Genomic DNA, 16,895 nt, shown 5'->3' with positions numbered 1-16,895 from the left:
CCCCCCCCTTCACTTTTCCTCCTCCATAACCCCCTGAATAAACTTCAACCTCACCCTGCATGTCCTGTCGATCCATGTTTCTGTCTTCTGCCCGCCCGCCATGTGTCTCCCTGCCTGGGACCAGCCATTGCTCAGGGACCAGCAGCCGTCTCTGCCTGGGGCCCACTGCCTGCTGCCACATGGCCCGCTACCACCATTTTGGACCTACAGCATTTCTGCCGCCTAGGGGATCTTGTAGCATTTTTTTTAAAAAAGAACAACAATCCCCACCTGTATTACCTTTGTATTGAGAGTCGGCCTGTGTACGATTATGTCACTATGATTGATTTAATAAAAAGCTGAATGGCCAATAGCTAGCTAGGATTTCCCGGCATAGACGATTCTGGGAAGAAGGATGGAGTCATGAGAAGACACAGAGGAACCATACCATACATGATGAGTTAACAAGCCAGGAACTAGTTAGAAACAAGCCTAAGCTATTGGCTGTCTCATTAAGTCTCTGTGTAGTGATTGGGAGCTGGCTAGTGGGACAGAGAAATACACTATGGACCTGAGTTCCATCAACAGCATTCATATAAAAAGCAGGGTATGGCAGAGCATGCTTGTAATTCCTTTGTAGACAGTGGCAGAGATAGGCAGCAACCTGAAGCTTGCTGTCCAGTCAACACAGCCAAACCGAAGAGCGAGCCCCAGTTCCCAGTGAGAGACCCTGTCTCGAAACCAAACTCATCAGGAGGGATGGCTCCTGGGGAACATGAGGTTGACCTCTGTCCTCCACATGCAAACACAGGTGTACACATGCATGTGTGCCCTCCACATCCAAAAGGTGATACAACACAGAGGAATTCTCAGGGGTGAGAAAGCACACTCTTTGTTAGCCCTAGCACCAACTATGAGCTACGGCTAAGTTTCAGAACAGCCCTGCACTGTGCTCAGCCACAGTAGCCTGGGAGGTTCTCATACCTGTCTACCACTGTGTAAGTTCCAGAATGACCCCCACAGTAGCTGAAGTACTGAACACACCTGAGCAACAAGGCAAAGGCCTTGAAAACTGAAGGGACATGGGAACCATGAGCCACAAACAGATGGCGATTACAGCAGGTTCCTTTGTCAACCAACTACTGAAACTACAAAACCCTCAGCCTTCTCCAGGGGATGTGTACAGAACCCGGGTCTTAATAGATTCGGAATGCTCAGTACATTACCTAGAATGACCCAGCTCACAAGGAAGTAGGGAAACTTGAACCATTTCTCCAGGGAAAAGCCAGTCGACAGAGGTGAAGTGATGACCAAGCATTGCAGAGAATTCAAATGCAGCGATCCAAACACACAAACTTCCCCACCCAGGGACACATCCTGAAGGCTGTGGAAATCGCCCACCATTATAGTCCTCACAGACTGTGATGCCCCAGGCTGCAGCATTTGCTGTGTGTGAAAGAAACTTGAAATTCAGTGTGAGCAGTAAATGGTGCTGGGAACTAAAGCTCCAGCCTGTTTGGCTTCTCAGACTGCAGAGGCTGCTACCTTTCCCTTTTCATATTTAAATTTTAAAATCAGTTCTTTTGTTTATGTGTATGGGTGTGTCTGTGTGAGTATGTGCAGGATGAAGCAGGTGTCCTTGGGGTCAGAAGAGGGCATCTGAGCCTCTGGAGCTGCCCAACCTGGGAGCTGGGAGCCCAACTCAGGTCCTCTGCAAAGCAGCAGGTGACCTTAGCTCTGAGCTACCTCCAGCAACTTCGTTTTAAATCTTGTCCCATTTTTTTTAACCAAAAAAATACACCATATGAGACATCAATACCATTTTCTTTCTTCTTCCTTCCTTCCTCTCTCTCTCTCTCTCTCTCTCTCTCTCTCTCTCTCTCTCTCCCCTCCTTCTGTTCCCCCCTCCCCCTCCCTACCTTTCTCCCTTTGTTTTTGTGAGACAGGGCTTCTCTGTGTAGTTCTCGCTATTCTAGAACTTACTCTGTAGACCAGGCTGGGCTCAAACTCAGAGATTCTCCTGCCTCTGCCTTCCCAAGTGCTGGGATTAAAGGCATGGACACCACCACCTGGCTCATTTTCTTTTTCATTCTTTAACCTCAAAGTGAAAATTCAAGGAGTAAACCCAGAAACATTTGGCACTGATGTTCTCAACTGTTGTTGATACAGTTTTTTTTTTTCTCCTTCATTTTTCCTAACACTGGGGCTTTGAAAAGTGCTTGTCCAACTGTCTTGAAAAATGAATAACAATGCTTGCATTAGTTAATGCTTACACAGTCATACTTCAGAGGGGTTATTATCTACCTTGGGGATACCATTCCAGACATTCTCAGGGCTTACTGTCTCCTCCTCGCCATTGGAAAGGTTCAAAACCTACAAGAGGAAAGAGACCACTTAGTAACAAAACCAGGCAAACTCCACAAACTGTAAGAGTGAAAACAATTTCATCAGCAGCAGTATGGCCCTGTTGGTAGGGGGCTTGCCTAGCATACAGAGCTCTAGGCTCAGCCCCCAGGGGTAGCGATGTATGCCTGTCATGCTCAAGAGGTAGAGACAGGGGGCTTAGATGTTCAAGGAAACCCCTTGCTACATATAGTTTCAGACCAGCCTGGGTTACATGAGACATTGCCTCAAAAGAAAAGAAAATGGTTATATGAAAATTTACCCTCTATTTTAAATGCACTAGTATAAACACATTGAATATGTATATTAAGAAATAAAAATAATTAAAATTTAGACCTCAAGTGTTCCAAATATAATGGAAAAAGATCTACAGTCAGGCAAAGACAATAGAATGCAGTACAGACAGTTCTGCCCCCCCCAGAGTCGGCTTCTGCATGCTCAAACACTCGGATATACAGCTTTTTGGGGGAAGTAGAGTTTGAAGCTATATGGAAATCTACACAGTAACGGCAGAGTGTTTCTCAGAAGAGGAAATGGGTAAAGGAAATATTTAAAGATAATTTGGAATTAATTCCGTGGTGAGCCAGACGTGGTGGTGCACACCTTTAATCCTAGCACTTTGGAGGCAGAGGCAGGCAAAGGCCCGAATTCGAGGCCAGCCAGGGCTATACAGAGAAATCCTGTCTCAAAAAACAAACAAGATAAACAAATCTACAGAAACAGCAGAGTGTTGCCTGCGTAATGTTTAAGGAAATTCATGTACATTCTACACAGTGGTTCTCCTATTTTAAGATTTGTTTATTTGTGTGTGTGTGTGTGTATGTCTTTATACGCACCACGCACAGGCAGGGCCAATTCATTAAGGTCTTGGATATGCAAGTGAAAAAAAGAATACAAGGCATTTTTCTTTTGGGACGTATGGCTAACATACAGCCAGAAGAGGGCGCCTGTTCCAGTGGCACTGGAGTTACAGGAGGTTGTGAGCTGCCTGACAGGAGTAGTGGGAAGCCAGCTAGGTTCCTCCACAAGCTCACAAATGCTCTTCGTCCCTAAGCCATCTCTCAGTCCTAATGGTGTAAAAAATGTATATCCTTGAATCCCCAGCTACAGAAATTCAGACTTGGTAAGTCAAGGCAAGGCCCAGGAATTTAAAGAAGAGGCCAGCAATTTTAGACTCTCTGGCTTTCCAGATTGCAGAAAACAAAACGAAATAATACCACAACAAACTCTAAATCCCTAAATGCCAGTGTTTCCATTCAAAAGTGAGGTAGATTTGATTCTCACAGACTTCATCGAGGTGCCAGGAGAAAGGAGCAGGGATAAACGAATAGCCCTGGGATCTTAGACAGTCTGGGGACATTAGTAAAGCTCTTACAGCACACACCCCTCGAAATAAAGTCCTTCACCTTCCCTTACCCTTGTTCCTTCTTCGGCTAGTTCCAGAATCTCACATTTAGACCACGTGTTCTTTAGGCTTGACCACACGACGCATTTCGATCCAACCGAGAAGCCTTTCAGAGTGTAGGTGTTCTCTAGCTGAACTGCTAAATTGAATACAGGAAGACTCAGTGTGCATAGCCTAGCACCTTAGCGTGAGACATGCAAGAGAAGCGCTTTCCTAGTCTAAGTTTACCGTCCGTGTTTAATCAGTTACATGCAAGGGTATGTTAGGAGATTTTCTAAGTATCTCTTTCAATTATATAATATGTAATATTATATATAATATATATAATACATGTATGTATGTATGTGTGCATGTGTATGTAGATGGGGCCCCAACTCTATATAATATTAACTATGTCCGCAAAACAAAACTAAAAACCATCATTAAATTTGACCTCTAACTACTTAAGATTACTACTGAAAGCGGGTAGTGTCCCCATCAGTGAAAGTGTCCCAGCTTCATGGCCTATACCTTACCATATCCACAACTATGAACACTAAAGTCTTGGTTATGCATGTGAAAAAAAAGAATACAAGGTATTTTTCTTCCCAGTCTGGGCTATATGGCTAACACAATGATCCCCCGTTCCACCCAACTTTCTGCAAATGCCATGATTTCACTTTTCTTTGTGGCTAAATAAGATTCTGTGGAGTGTGTTTACCACATCTGTGTTGTTGAATCATCTGCTGATGGGCATGCAGACGATTCATTCACAGCTCTTTGTGGGTCATGCAGCAATAACACGGATAAGCAAGTGTGCTGGCTGGTTTTATGTCAACACAAGCTAGAGTCATTTAGAGTAAGAGGGACTCTCAGTTGAGACAATGACTCCCTAAGATCTGCCTGTGGGCAGGCCTGTGCTGCAGTTTCATGACTGATGACGTCACAATGGGCCCATCCCATTGTTGGTGGTGACCGAGCCATATGGAGCAAGCCAGGGAACAGCACCCATCTGTGGCGTCTGTACCAGCTCCTGGCTGGAGATTCCGGCCATGACTTGCCTGGATGAGGGACTACAAGCTAGAAAACAAAGCAAACGCTTTCCTCCCCAAGTTGCTTTTGGTCAAGGTGTTTTATCATGAAACTCTAATCAAGGCAGCAAGACCACCTGGGAGGACTTAGGAGCCCTTTGGATACACACACAGGGATGGATGTATTTATTACAGTTCCATTTTTACCTTTTTGAGAAATCTCCTTACCAATTTTTACGGTGGCTATACCAGTTTCTACTCCCACTAGCGGCACATAAAGGCTCCTCATTCATCTCATCTGGGCCAACATTTGCTGTCATTCATGTCATGTCATGACAGCCCTGGCACGAGGAATTTCCAAGTACTTTTAATTTGCCTTTTTTCATGATGGTCAAGGACATTAAATGTGTTAAAATATTTCGCGTCTCTTCTTTTGAGAATTGTCTACTCAGTCAATTGGTCAAGTTATTGATCAAAAAATTTTGTGAGTTTTAAATTTTTAATATTTAAAGATCTTTGTATATTTCAAATGTTAGCCATCTGTATGAAATACAGCTGGCAAAGATTCTTACCCATTCTGAACATCTTTTTAAAAATTTGATTTTCAATTATATTTGAATCTGGGTGTGTGTACACATGTGGGTACCCAAAGGCCAGAAGAGGGATCTCTTGGACCTAGAGTTACAGGTGGTTATGAGCTCAAGTCTTCTGCAAAAGCACTGTGTACTACCGACTGATGAGCCAGCTCCCTACCCTGTATGGGCTTTCAGGGCTTAATGCACAGGCTTCAACCCTGGATGACAGTATAAGATGCCTCTAACTTGTAAACTCTTTGCGACAGGGACTAAGACATGGCCAGAGGAGACTGCACCATGGTGTCAACACTGAGGGTTTCTTGGTAGTAAGAATCTGTGGTTTTCATTCTCCTTAAACTGTTAGTTTCTCTATTTTTGTATCATGGTTCAAATTCAACAATATACATATAGATATTTGACAAGCGCAAGGCTGATCACTGGAAGTAAAGAGGGGAAACCATTTAATGTGACTTTCACTGTTTTGTTGTTATTTTCCTGGGACTAGAGAGATGGCCCAGCAGTGAACAATGTGTCCTGGCTTTCCAGAAGATTTCGCTTATTATTTAAACTAATAATAACTGTGGAAGTTTTGTTGTTTTCTTAAAATATTTTTAAGAAGCAAAGAAAACAGCAAATAAGACAGTTAATATTTATCCATTGCACTCTGAGATTTCTCCCGATGGTTGGCTTTTCTTGATTAAATTAAATCTAAGTTTTGTTTAAAGGTTTCTACATGAATGGCAGACTCAACAGATGATACAGTTAGGTCCAGGAAAAAAGCAACGGGCAAAGTGACTCCCACTGTGAATTTATTTAGAGGCATCCTTGACTAAAGGAAGGCCATGTTTTTAAAACTTAGCAAGACGTTTACTGTCTTGATTTTAACATCTAATTCCTTACAGTTCACTTGGGATTGTCCTTTTTTAGACACAGGTTTTAAAGTATTTATTTTGTGTGTAAGGGCCTCAGTGTGTGCATGCAGGAGCATGTGGAGGTCACAAAGCAGGGTCAGATCCCCTGGAACTAGAGATAAATATGGTATGAGCCACCAGGTGGATGCTGTGATCCAAACCTGGGGCCTCTGCAAAAGAAGTAAATATTCTTGACTGCCAAACTCCTAGCCTCTTAGTCATTTTAGTTTTAAACCTAGAATTCTGTCATTTCATTCAGCATTTGTCATTTCACACTGATTTTACAACTGTGTTTTCCATGCTTAAAAATGTCCTTCCTCCTGAGGCACAGTGGTACAGACATGTCATCCTGGCACCCAGAGGCTGAGCCAGAAGGCGCAGGAGTTCGCGGTTAGTCTGGTGTACAGACAGAGACTCTCTCTCTAAAATCCAGACAAGCAAAATGCAAATCTGAGTACGTTACTTGAATTTAACATTTCTTAAAAATTATAAGTAACTCATGTAATAGCTACCCTCCATGTTCTGAGAACAAACAAGAACCATGGAAAGACTCCAAGTTGAAAGAGATCAACACACCTGGTACAGCGCTCCCGCACTTACTCCCGTCTCTGGCGTCTCCCTCGGAGAACAGAGGGGCCAAGGCAGCCGTGTTATCTCTGTTTTCAAACTGTGGAGACTCCTCTTCGAATATGTTCATTTCCTCGTGTGTGGGGGAATCGCTGCTCTCCTCGTGGTGGTGGAGTGGCAGCATGCTCTGGCCGCCATCGGAAGAGGCCCCACAGCTAGATTGTCTCTCATCCTCGGCACACCCGGACTTCTGGCTGTCCTGACTGACTGTTGCCGATAAAGGACTTATACTGTCCTCCAAAGAGAGCTGGGGCGTGGGGAGTTCCAGTTCTAGCTGCTTCTCCACCTCACAGTCCAGGGGAAGTTGCACCATAAATGGCTCTAGAAAGGCTCCTGCCTCACAGCCTGGGGACAGCGGTGCCCCTGGAGACCCCGGTCCTAGCTCTTCCTTCTCTTCCTCCCCGATAGGAGAGTGCTGTAACTCAAAGGATTCCAATTCTAAGAATTCTTTGCAGTCCTTGTCGGGGGAGAGTGGTACTTCTAGGGAATTCAGTTCCGCTAACTCCTTCGTCTCACTCGCGTGGGACATTATTGGGTTAAATCCTGAAACGTGGTAGCCGTCTTCAAACCTGGCTCTGTCCACAAAATGGTAATCCAAGCTACCTTCCAGCCTCTCGGAACCCATTTTCCCTTGGCGTGAGTTCTCCAGAGCTTCGAAAATGTTATGGGTGCTACGTTCATAGAATTTACTTGCCTTGGTTTCAATGTTTAAATCCTTTTCAATTCTCTCCGAGAACTCACCTGCCCTGCCTTTCACATATAATGTCTTCTCGGGTGCCATTTTATGACCTGGTTTTTTAAGGTCAAGGTCAGGACTGGTGGGCCCAAAGCCTCCCTTTCTGTCTGGGCCATGCTTCTCATAGTACGGGTCATTCTTGGGAATGCCCATCTTAGCATATTTCTTCATCTTTTCATTAATGCTTTCGCCCTTGCTTTTCAGCTCCACAATTGCTAAGGGGATGGCACAAACATCCCTTCTGATCTCTAATATTGTGATCTCCAACACATCTTCTGTCACTATCTCATAAAAATAATCATTTCCTTCTTGAGGGCACACCCCACCAGAGACGGTGAATCCCAAGAGGCAGCACGGGAAGGCTTGCATGGGGACCGAGAGGAATTCAGACGGGAGGTTCCACAGTGCTTTCGGGTCCACGCAATCTTCCATGTTCCCGAAATCCACAAGCCTGACGGATACAAGGTGATCTTCACATATGTTCGTGATGAGGGCTCTGTAATAATGTCCATCTTCTCTGTACCTCACGATACATGGGTCTCCGATTTGGGGACACTGGAGACAGCTTTTCCGGTCTGCCAGCTGCTTTGCAGCACTCTGAACCTCGGTTTCTAAATACTGCAGCTTCTCAGAATCAGCAAACTGACACCAAAAGTACTCGGGTCCGTCTATCACGGTGGCATAGGCTCTTACCGAATTGGCTTTGGGATTATACCAGTTAAGAAACACTGACGTGTCAATGCTAGGCTTCGCGGTAGACTTTGCACAGTCCCCTTTCATGATTTGGGTAGTAAGTCCCATTTGAGATTTTTCCTTGACCGGAAACCTGCTAATCATATCTTCAACTATGATTCCATGCTCATCCGCAAGAATCACTTCCCAGGTGCCTTGGAATTTAACAAATTCACATCTTATCTGAACCTCATCCGTCCTTTGGGAGAAGTAGTCCACCATCTCCTTACAGCTCACCATGTCGGGTACCAAGAGCCCCCTTAAGGAGCAATGGAGGCACAGTGCTGGGATCACGGCATCGATGGGGCCAAGCTTGCCCGTTTTGTTAGTGTGGACCACAGACATGTTGCCATAATCTATAAACTGTACTGAGAGAAGGTCATTGGGTTGCTGTTCCAGGACCACTGCTCGGTACCACAAGTTATCTTCTGAGAAAATGGCACATATCACATCCCCACTTTGCCAAGGCGGGCCCGTGTGACACGGGGGCCTTGTCCTGACATCATTTAATCTCTCTGAAAGACTATTGATCTCAGCTTCATCTTCCATCAGCTGGATGTAAAAATCCGAAGGGTCATTAATGTGCGAGACATACACAGAGGTCTTAAAACCAGGCGCTATTGTCTTTTGCGGGAACTCACAGAACTTTGGAGGCAGGTCTTTGCTGCCCAGCTCCCCCATTCTTCTCTCAGGAGGGGCGGAGTCTGGTTTGGGAGCACTCTTGGGTGAGTTGCCAAACACATCTTCTTTCTTTTCTCTTGCTAATGGAAACCCTTCCTCATTTCTGTTTCCCATAGAGTCCTGGTAGGTGACTAGATTGGCCTTTGAGGAGCCTTGTGAATATCTGAGCTCCTTACCTGCTGGACTGAGCTTGGGTTTGCACGATTCACCCATTCTCTCTCTACTATGCGATCTGCTCTCTCCCGGCTTACTCAGATACTCTGTAGGGGACGACGTCACGTTCTCACGTCTATCTTCAGGGGTTTCGGTCACACAGAGGATTATTTCATTCTCTCTGTCATTTTTTCTTGTGCTGTTTCGGTAACCAAGGAGCCCTAGCTTCTCGTTAACACTGGCGTTAATTTGGACGCTTTCATCATAGAGCTCTATAATCAGGCGTCCATCTGGGTCTTTGGCGACGACCAAAGCCTTCAACGACTTATCTAAAACCATCTCCTGAAACCATGCTGTAACCTCTCCTGGGATATGAGGAGGAATGTCCGATAATGAACATTTAATGGCTTGCATGGGTAAGAGCAGAACATCGTAGGCATCTCGAGGGATCGGGAGCAGATGATCACTTGCTACATAAGTGTTGCCAAAATCAACGAAGAAGATTTTGTTTGGCTCTTTTTCGATTACTCCCCTGTACCAGTTACCATCGGTATATTTGGCAAGGCACAAAGTTCCAGGGACCAAGGGGGACGCCTTTACATCCAGCAAGGCTTTACTTAGCTGCATAATGTTGTATGATAATTGTTCTAAAATATTCGTATTTCTTGCGAGTTGGCAATAAAATGTCCAAGGGTCCTCCACATGTGTCACGTACACCAATTCTTCACTTCCGATTTTTAGGTCATGTGTAGAATAGTAGTAAGAATGGAGCTGAACAGAGGGCTCCAGAGGCTTCTCAAGTTTTACTGGCCTAGCAAGTCTCTTTTCTACTAAAAAATGGCAGGCACTCTGAAAAGGTGTTAGCAAGTCCACAACATTGAACCACTCTTCATCGTGCCTCGATGCCAAAGCAAAGAGTGTGCATTTTAATTCTAAGTTATTCTGCCAAGCATCATCTATAAACCCACTAAAAGCCTTCACCGCCTTTTCATCCCAAACAAAGGGGTTGTCACCAGTCGGCTGAATTAAATTGTAAAGACTGCACCGAAATGCCTGAGCTCTGACCTTGAGAAAGGCGTCACTAACGGAGAGTATGTTCTTCATGGATATCACATCTTTGTCTCCGTAGTCTACAAACACCACCCTGACGTGCTCCAGAGACGGCGCGCCACTAATCACAGCTCTGGACCATTTTCCGTTTGCTGTTCGGATTGCCAGACAAGCGCGTGTGTCCCCCTCGTAGGGAGCCGGTTCGCTTTTGCAATAGTCCTCAATATCACACATCAGGGTTTGGAATCCCTGCGCGTTCCTCATCAGTTGACACCAGAAGGAGCCAGGCGTTTCGATGTGAGACACCTTCACTTCAACAGTACTGCCCACTTCCAGTTCTCCTTTACCACAGCAGTCTGGCATCGTTTTCAAGTAATTCAGCGTAAGGAGAGAATAATCGGTTGTTACCTTCTCTCTGTCCTGTCCAGTCTGTCCGGTGAGAACATTCAAAAGGCTTACTGTATCGGTCAAAGCTTCAGAAAGAGATACGGGTTTGTTGTCTTTCTTGTCTTTCTGTTCTCCTTCGACATTTTTGGCAGAAGATGTTTTGTTGGTCTCTGCAATAAGATGACTTGAACCGGGCCCCGGGGAGTGGGCACTGAGTCTGGCGTTTCCTTTTGTTTCAAACTCCTGGTACTTGGCGTATCCAGCTTGAGCGATGACTTTGCTGATGTTTTCCTCCCCGGTTCTGGATTCATCGAGAATCTCTATGACATACTGATGAGCCTGCTTATCAAGAATGTGGACCACTAATTCTTTGTGGAGTACCGTCTTTTTAAAAAATGAAATCGCCTCCTGGCTCCAACTTTTCCCCAAAGGCCAGATGTCAGCCAAGGAGCACTTCAGGGCCAATATTGGCAGCTGCCTAAACTGGGGGAGCAACATCCTCACGTCACCCCAGTCCATGGTCTCCGAATTACCCCTGTCTACCAAGAACACCTCCACACTCTTGCTGATTAGCCGGGTGACCATGGCGCGGTAGTAGCCGTTTTCTTTCCACTTGACGCAGCAGAGGTCATCCGGCTCAGGCTTCAGAACCACCCCGTCCAGCTTACTAGCTGACGAATAGAAGCTGCACATCCTCGTCAGCAACTTGCTGAAGGTGCTCTTGTGCTTCCTCAGGCGAATCCAGAACTCAGACGGGCTCTTGACAAACTCCACCTGGGCGTCATAGAAGGCGTTCATCTTCAGCCTGATGTGTCTTAAGGAAGGGAGGGAAACCTCCTCCTCCATCTCCTTGGCAGGGGACTGAGACTGGAGTGCCATCTCCGCTTCCTCCTCCTCTTCCTCCTCTATCCCCTGGCTCTGAAGAAATCGGTCAGCCAGGCAACAGGACTGTACGCCGAACACACTGTTGAGGTTAATTCCGTCTTCCCCGTACAGGGTGACATAATACATGTGCTCGAAGGAGCAGTAAAATTCAATCTTCGCATTCACCGCCTGGCCCAGGATCAGAGCTTTCAAGTCACCTACTTGGGACCGGGACCAGCCTCTCCCACAGTCCCAGAGCCCATACAGAGCACAAGGGTAAGTCACCACGGGCATTCGAAAATACTCGGGCAGCAAGTAGCGAAGGCTGCTGCAGCTCACAAGCTCTTTTCTGCCGTAATCGACGTGAAGCACCTGGGCACAGCGCTGAGGCCTGAAAGTCTCAAGCAAGAGAGCCCGGTACCACTGTCCGTCTAAGCCACAAGAGGCACATGGAGACCCCGGCTTGTCTGGGCTCTCCTCCCTCTCCTCCCAGGTGGCATGGCCCAAATCCTCATCCTCTGTCCCCGTGGGCGCCCGATATACCTGAGCCATGCTCTCCGAGAGGCGGTGGATCTCCTGCGACAGACTCCGAAGTTGGCAGTGAATGCGGTGGGGATGGCACACTTGGGTTACAACCACAGGCTCCGTCACTCCCAGCTGCAGTTGGGGATAGAAGTAATCCAAGCCAGGATGCTCTTGTTTGGGGGCGGCTCGAGGGAGAACTGGAGCTCCAGAGCTGCCCAACCCAGCTGCAGTCAGGTAGCGTTTGAGCAGCGAGCAGAAGAGACTGTCTGGCACGTGCCTGGCCAGGCCCAGCTCCTCCATCTGCTCAGACACAGCGGGCACCTCCAGCAGCACCAGGCGATGGAGGAGCAGCACGTCCAGGACCCGACCATGCACCTCCTTACCCTGCAGGTTGCTAAGGAAGTCCACGGCACTGGGGGACCAGTGCTGGGGTTCGCCACCGCCGGTGTCACCGCCGCCCGCGGGCACCAAGCCGGCCAGCACACAGCCCAGCACCTCCGAGGGCAGGTGGAAGAACTCGCTGCGCCCCGGTGCCAGTGAGCCCGCGCCAGCCGTAATGGTGCGGCCCTCATCCAGCAGGAAGACGCGGCTGTCCTGTGCCTGGCGGCTGACCACGCGACAGCGGTGCCACATAAGTCCCACCTGCACCAGGCACTGCTCTCCCGGCGATGCCGAGGCCCCACCCAGAGCCCACGGGCCTCGCGTGGCTGCGGCCTCCTGGATCTCCCGGCTCAGCCGCACGTACTCTTCCCGCCGCTGGCCCACCAATCCCCAAAGCTGCACCGGGATCACCTCGGGATGCACGTCCACGAAGGACACCCGCAGGGCCAGGGAGGCCCCCGGAGTGGGCAACCCTGGAGTCGAACTCATGTCTGCGGCTGGCGCAGATCTGCCCTGCGCGTCCGGAGACAGTCCCACCTAGCCAGGCCGGGGCCACCGACGCAAGGGAAAGGACGCCTGGAGAGGCGACCCTTCGGCCAGACGCCCAGCGCAGGGCCTCGGGGACTCGCGACTGGTAGCAGCCGGCGGCCGGCCAACCGCCCACCGCGCCTCGCAGCCTGGCAGCGCGTGGCTGCTCACTTTTCCGGCGCGGGAGACCTCAACGCTGCCTGGACTGTAGCCTCCCGGCACAGGGGACACCCGGCGACCGCCAGCAAGCCTGGGGGAGGCAGGATTAGACTGCTGCCTCCTTCTTTCCAGGCTATGACTCGGGCATGCTCAGTGGGAGGGACTGACTGAGATCCACGAGGAGTGCAGTGCCGGGAGGTCACTTCCTTTCGGGGTTTCCTGCAGTGGATGGAGCGCTGCGCGCCTGGCACGGTGTGAGCCATTGAAGATCCTGAAGAGCCACCGGGAAGGAAAAACAATGGAGGCGCCAACGGTGCCTTCCTGGACGTTGAGGCTGGAACTTTCATTGCTGTAGGCAAGGCCTAGCTGAGGCTCAGCAGTGCGCTTGCGCAGGGCACAGATGAATTTCCTTTTTGTTTGGTGCATTGGAGACCCCGAACAGGTTGCTTTAGCCTCTCTCTAATCTATGACCCTGTTTCATGTATGAATAACACATTCCTTGGGGTCTTACGATTAAGCCTGAGGTCAATGGTTCCTTCCCAGCACTTTCTCCGGTGTGGCTTCCTTCCTTGTCTTGTTTTTTATGGATTCAGGGTGAGCATGGAAGTAGATGCGGGGTGGGGTGGGGTGGGGTGGAGTGGGGTGGGGGTGGGGAAGCCAAGAGTACTGAGTTATTTCTTTAACTCCTGCTGTGTCTGCTATATTAGATTTATTCCCCATCTTCTAACTCTTAACAAAGAAAATCGTAGAAATCGTTGTCAATGGGGTGGAAGTGGTGTGGAAAATGCAGGTATAATGTAGGTGAGCCTCTCGGACACCTGCATTAGATTTGCGATGCATTCACAAGGCTGCGTACGTCCCTGGGGGACTTTTCAGTTTGTCCATACATCTCATCACATTGCAGGTTTCAGAATACATAAAAACACAAGACAATACTTAACTGTGGTCCTGGGCCAACTAAATTGCAGCATGTTCCAAGATGAGAAGCTACCAGGCTTCTACATCTCTCTGAACTACTTCTTTCCCCATTATGCTGCAATTTATCACCTGGTTTCCCCCTAGCCTGCTTGAGGTGGAGGAAATGAAATACACCTTAGCTATCGAACGAACAAATTTGGTTTCTCAGAACTTTTACTTTTGCATGATGTTCTTATCCTGAAGAAAAAAAAAATCAATTCTATTTTTTTCTGTAACTCTTTTTTTTTTCATTATGGAAGAAAAGCAAACATTGAGTTAAAAAAAATAGCAAGGAGCTGGAGAGATGGCTCAGGTGTTAAGAGTACCCACTGTCCCCACCGAGAACCCAGTTTTCAATCCTGCCACCATGGGTGGCTCATAACTACCTGTAACTCCAGCTCCAGACAATCCAATCCTGTGCCCTCTTCTGCACTCCATGATCACCTGCTCACACACACACACATAAATACACACACACACACACACACAATCTTGGGGCTGGAGAGATGGGTCAAAGGATCTGGGTACAATCCTCATCAGCCACATGGCTATTCACAACTATCTGCAACTCCAGTTCGAAGGAATCTGTTGTTCTGCAGGCACTAGCCAAGTACACTGAGCACACACACATGCAGGCAAAATATTCATACACATGAGTGTGTGAATAAAACATTAAAACAGTATGTAGCAAGAATGTCTCTTCTTGGAGACTCTGTTATTCACCAGACAGAACTGGTTGTTCCTGCCCTTTGCACATTGCCAATGTTCAGGGAGCCCACTATAGATGACCATCAGACACTGTTTAGAGACAATTGAGTCTTTATTCCAGCTGGCTGGGACTACACTCAGGTATTGCAGACAGAGGTGTAGCACCAAGTGTTCAGAGCACAGGGTTTTTAAAGTCAGAAACCCTGGCATTTCCCTTGAGGTTGGGGTGGCAGTGGGGGAGGCAATTTCATGTAAGCAAGTAATTTGACAGTAGCTAAGGCTAGAGGTTTGTTGTGGAATGTTATTTTAAGGTGTGTTACATTTGTTTACGCTGTGGAACATTTGTTTTAATGACGCAAAGGTGTGTTGCATTCTTTTATGTTGCATTTGTTTAGTTGCATTTGTTTAACTCTGCGAAACTGTAATTCTTTGCCTGTCTAAAACACCTGAGGGTCTAACAGCTGAACCGCCAACAGTGAGGCAGGAGAAAGGATGGGCAGGGCTGGCAGACAGGGAGTATAAACAGGAGAAATCTGGAAAGAGGAAGGAGCAAGAGAGAACAAGGAGAGGAGGACTCTAGGAGCCAGTGGTCCAGCCACACAGCTAGCCATGGAGTAAGAGTGAAAGTAAGATTACAGAAGTAAGAGAAGGAAAAAGTCCAGGGGCAAAAGGGAGATGGGATAATTTAAGAACAGCTGGCAAGAAACAAGCCAAGCTAAGGGCTTGCATTTATAAGAAAGAATAAACCTCGTGTGTGATTTATTTGGGAGCTCGGTGGCGGGTCCCCCAAAAGTCCAGAGTCAAAAGAGTAGAGTATGGAGTGAAAAAAAGAAAGCAAACCACCACCACCAGTGGTCAGCTGGAGGGTTCTGTACACGCAGGCCAGTTAACAGAAGCTAAGTTAGCTAGGGCATCCTTGGGTTCGATTCCTAGAATAGAGTTGGATAGTGTTCCTTGGACTGCTCCATCAAAGAGATCAAATTCTAGTTAAACTTGAAATGTTCTCAGCAAGGATACAAGATGGAGGAACCTCTGCCCTGTCTGGCCCCATCACGCTTTGCCATCCTTGATATTTTGAAACTGGTGGCTATGTCTCCTTACTATCATAGTGTGAATTTCATCAAAGGAGGAAGTCTTCTCATTCTGTCAGTCTCAGTGCCTCATACAGTGCTGGAATGCTGGCAGTCTCGAGCTAAGGACTGTGCCATAGAAGTGTGGGGTTCACCCTAAGAAATGGTTTGATCATCACGTGGAGTAATGGAGATTCCAATACTTCAGGCAAGCATATATATTAAGTAATACAACCAAATATTATACACCAGAAACTTCTAGATACGAGTTCTTGTTCCAGCACCGATATCATAGGTGCTTGCAGTTTAACCTATGGCCTTACATTTGCTTGGCAAGTACACCATGAGCTTCAACCCAGGCTTTTCTTCCCATTTAACCTACCCTCTTGCACCTCTCCATGCCTAGGTGTTATTGAACTTGGGGGTCAAAGACTGTTCCAAGCCAGATTCAGCTACCAGTCCTCAATAAGACAATATCAAGAGTCAAATCAATAGTGGAAAGAAAAAAAAAAGATTTATCCAGTTTGGACAAATTGGGAAGAAGGACAAAGAGATCCAGTGAACCCTGAAAGTCCATCCATCTTTGGGTTTCTGAAGTGAGATTAAAGTTTAAATAGAGGATCAGTAGCTAGCCATAGTGGTGGCATGCTTTTAATCCGGCACTCAGAAGGCAGAGGCAGGCTGACTTCCATGAGTTCGAGGCCAGCCTGGTCCATACACTGAGTTCCAGGACAGCCAGTGCTACATAGTGAGACCTTGTGTCAGAAAACAAAACAAAAAACAGAGGGCCAGGGATGCACATTTAAGCAGTCCTGGCCAAGGTGTGGTCCACTCCAATAGAGACTTGTCAACATCTCTGTTGCTTCAGTCTCTTCCAGCAAGGTAGCCTGACACATTGTTAGAGCGATGTGAAATCTCTTTAAGGAGGTGAATCACCCCCACCCCCTACCCCTACCCCTGGTTGGGGCCTTTCCTTCTCCTAGCTTGAGATTCCCGGGGAAATTCCCATTTATTTGGAGTCCATTGTTTCTGATAGTCAAATTGAGAGGTGCAA

At 47.4% G+C, this 16,895-nt stretch overlaps 1 protein-coding gene across 1 annotated transcript in view; it reads right to left on the bottom strand.

Annotated features, from left to right (window-relative positions):
* Tdrd6 (tudor domain containing 6) overlaps positions 1–12,908 on the bottom strand; it is a 16,751-nt gene extending 3,843 nt beyond the window's left edge. Inside the window, exons 1-3 of the mRNA XM_050119391.1 lie at positions 6,860–12,908; positions 3,799–3,926; positions 2,263–2,352 (exon numbers count right to left, since the gene is read on the bottom strand). Coding sequence (XP_049975348.1) covers positions 2,263–2,352; positions 3,799–3,926; positions 6,860–12,908 — 6,267 coding nt within the window. The remainder of the gene's footprint in view (positions 1–2,262; positions 2,353–3,798; positions 3,927–6,859) is intronic.
* Positions 12,909–16,895: the final 3,987 nt, after the last annotated feature.

This window comes from Alexandromys fortis, unplaced genomic scaffold (genome assembly GCF_014885135.2).
Source record: "Alexandromys fortis isolate MF-2015 unplaced genomic scaffold, M_Fortis_MF-2015_v1.1 scaffold_145, whole genome shotgun sequence".
Classification (NCBI taxonomy): domain Eukaryota; kingdom Metazoa; phylum Chordata; class Mammalia; order Rodentia; family Cricetidae; genus Alexandromys; species Alexandromys fortis.
Note: the sequence above shows the minus strand (reverse complement) of the source record. Positions and strands in the feature narration are given on the sequence as shown.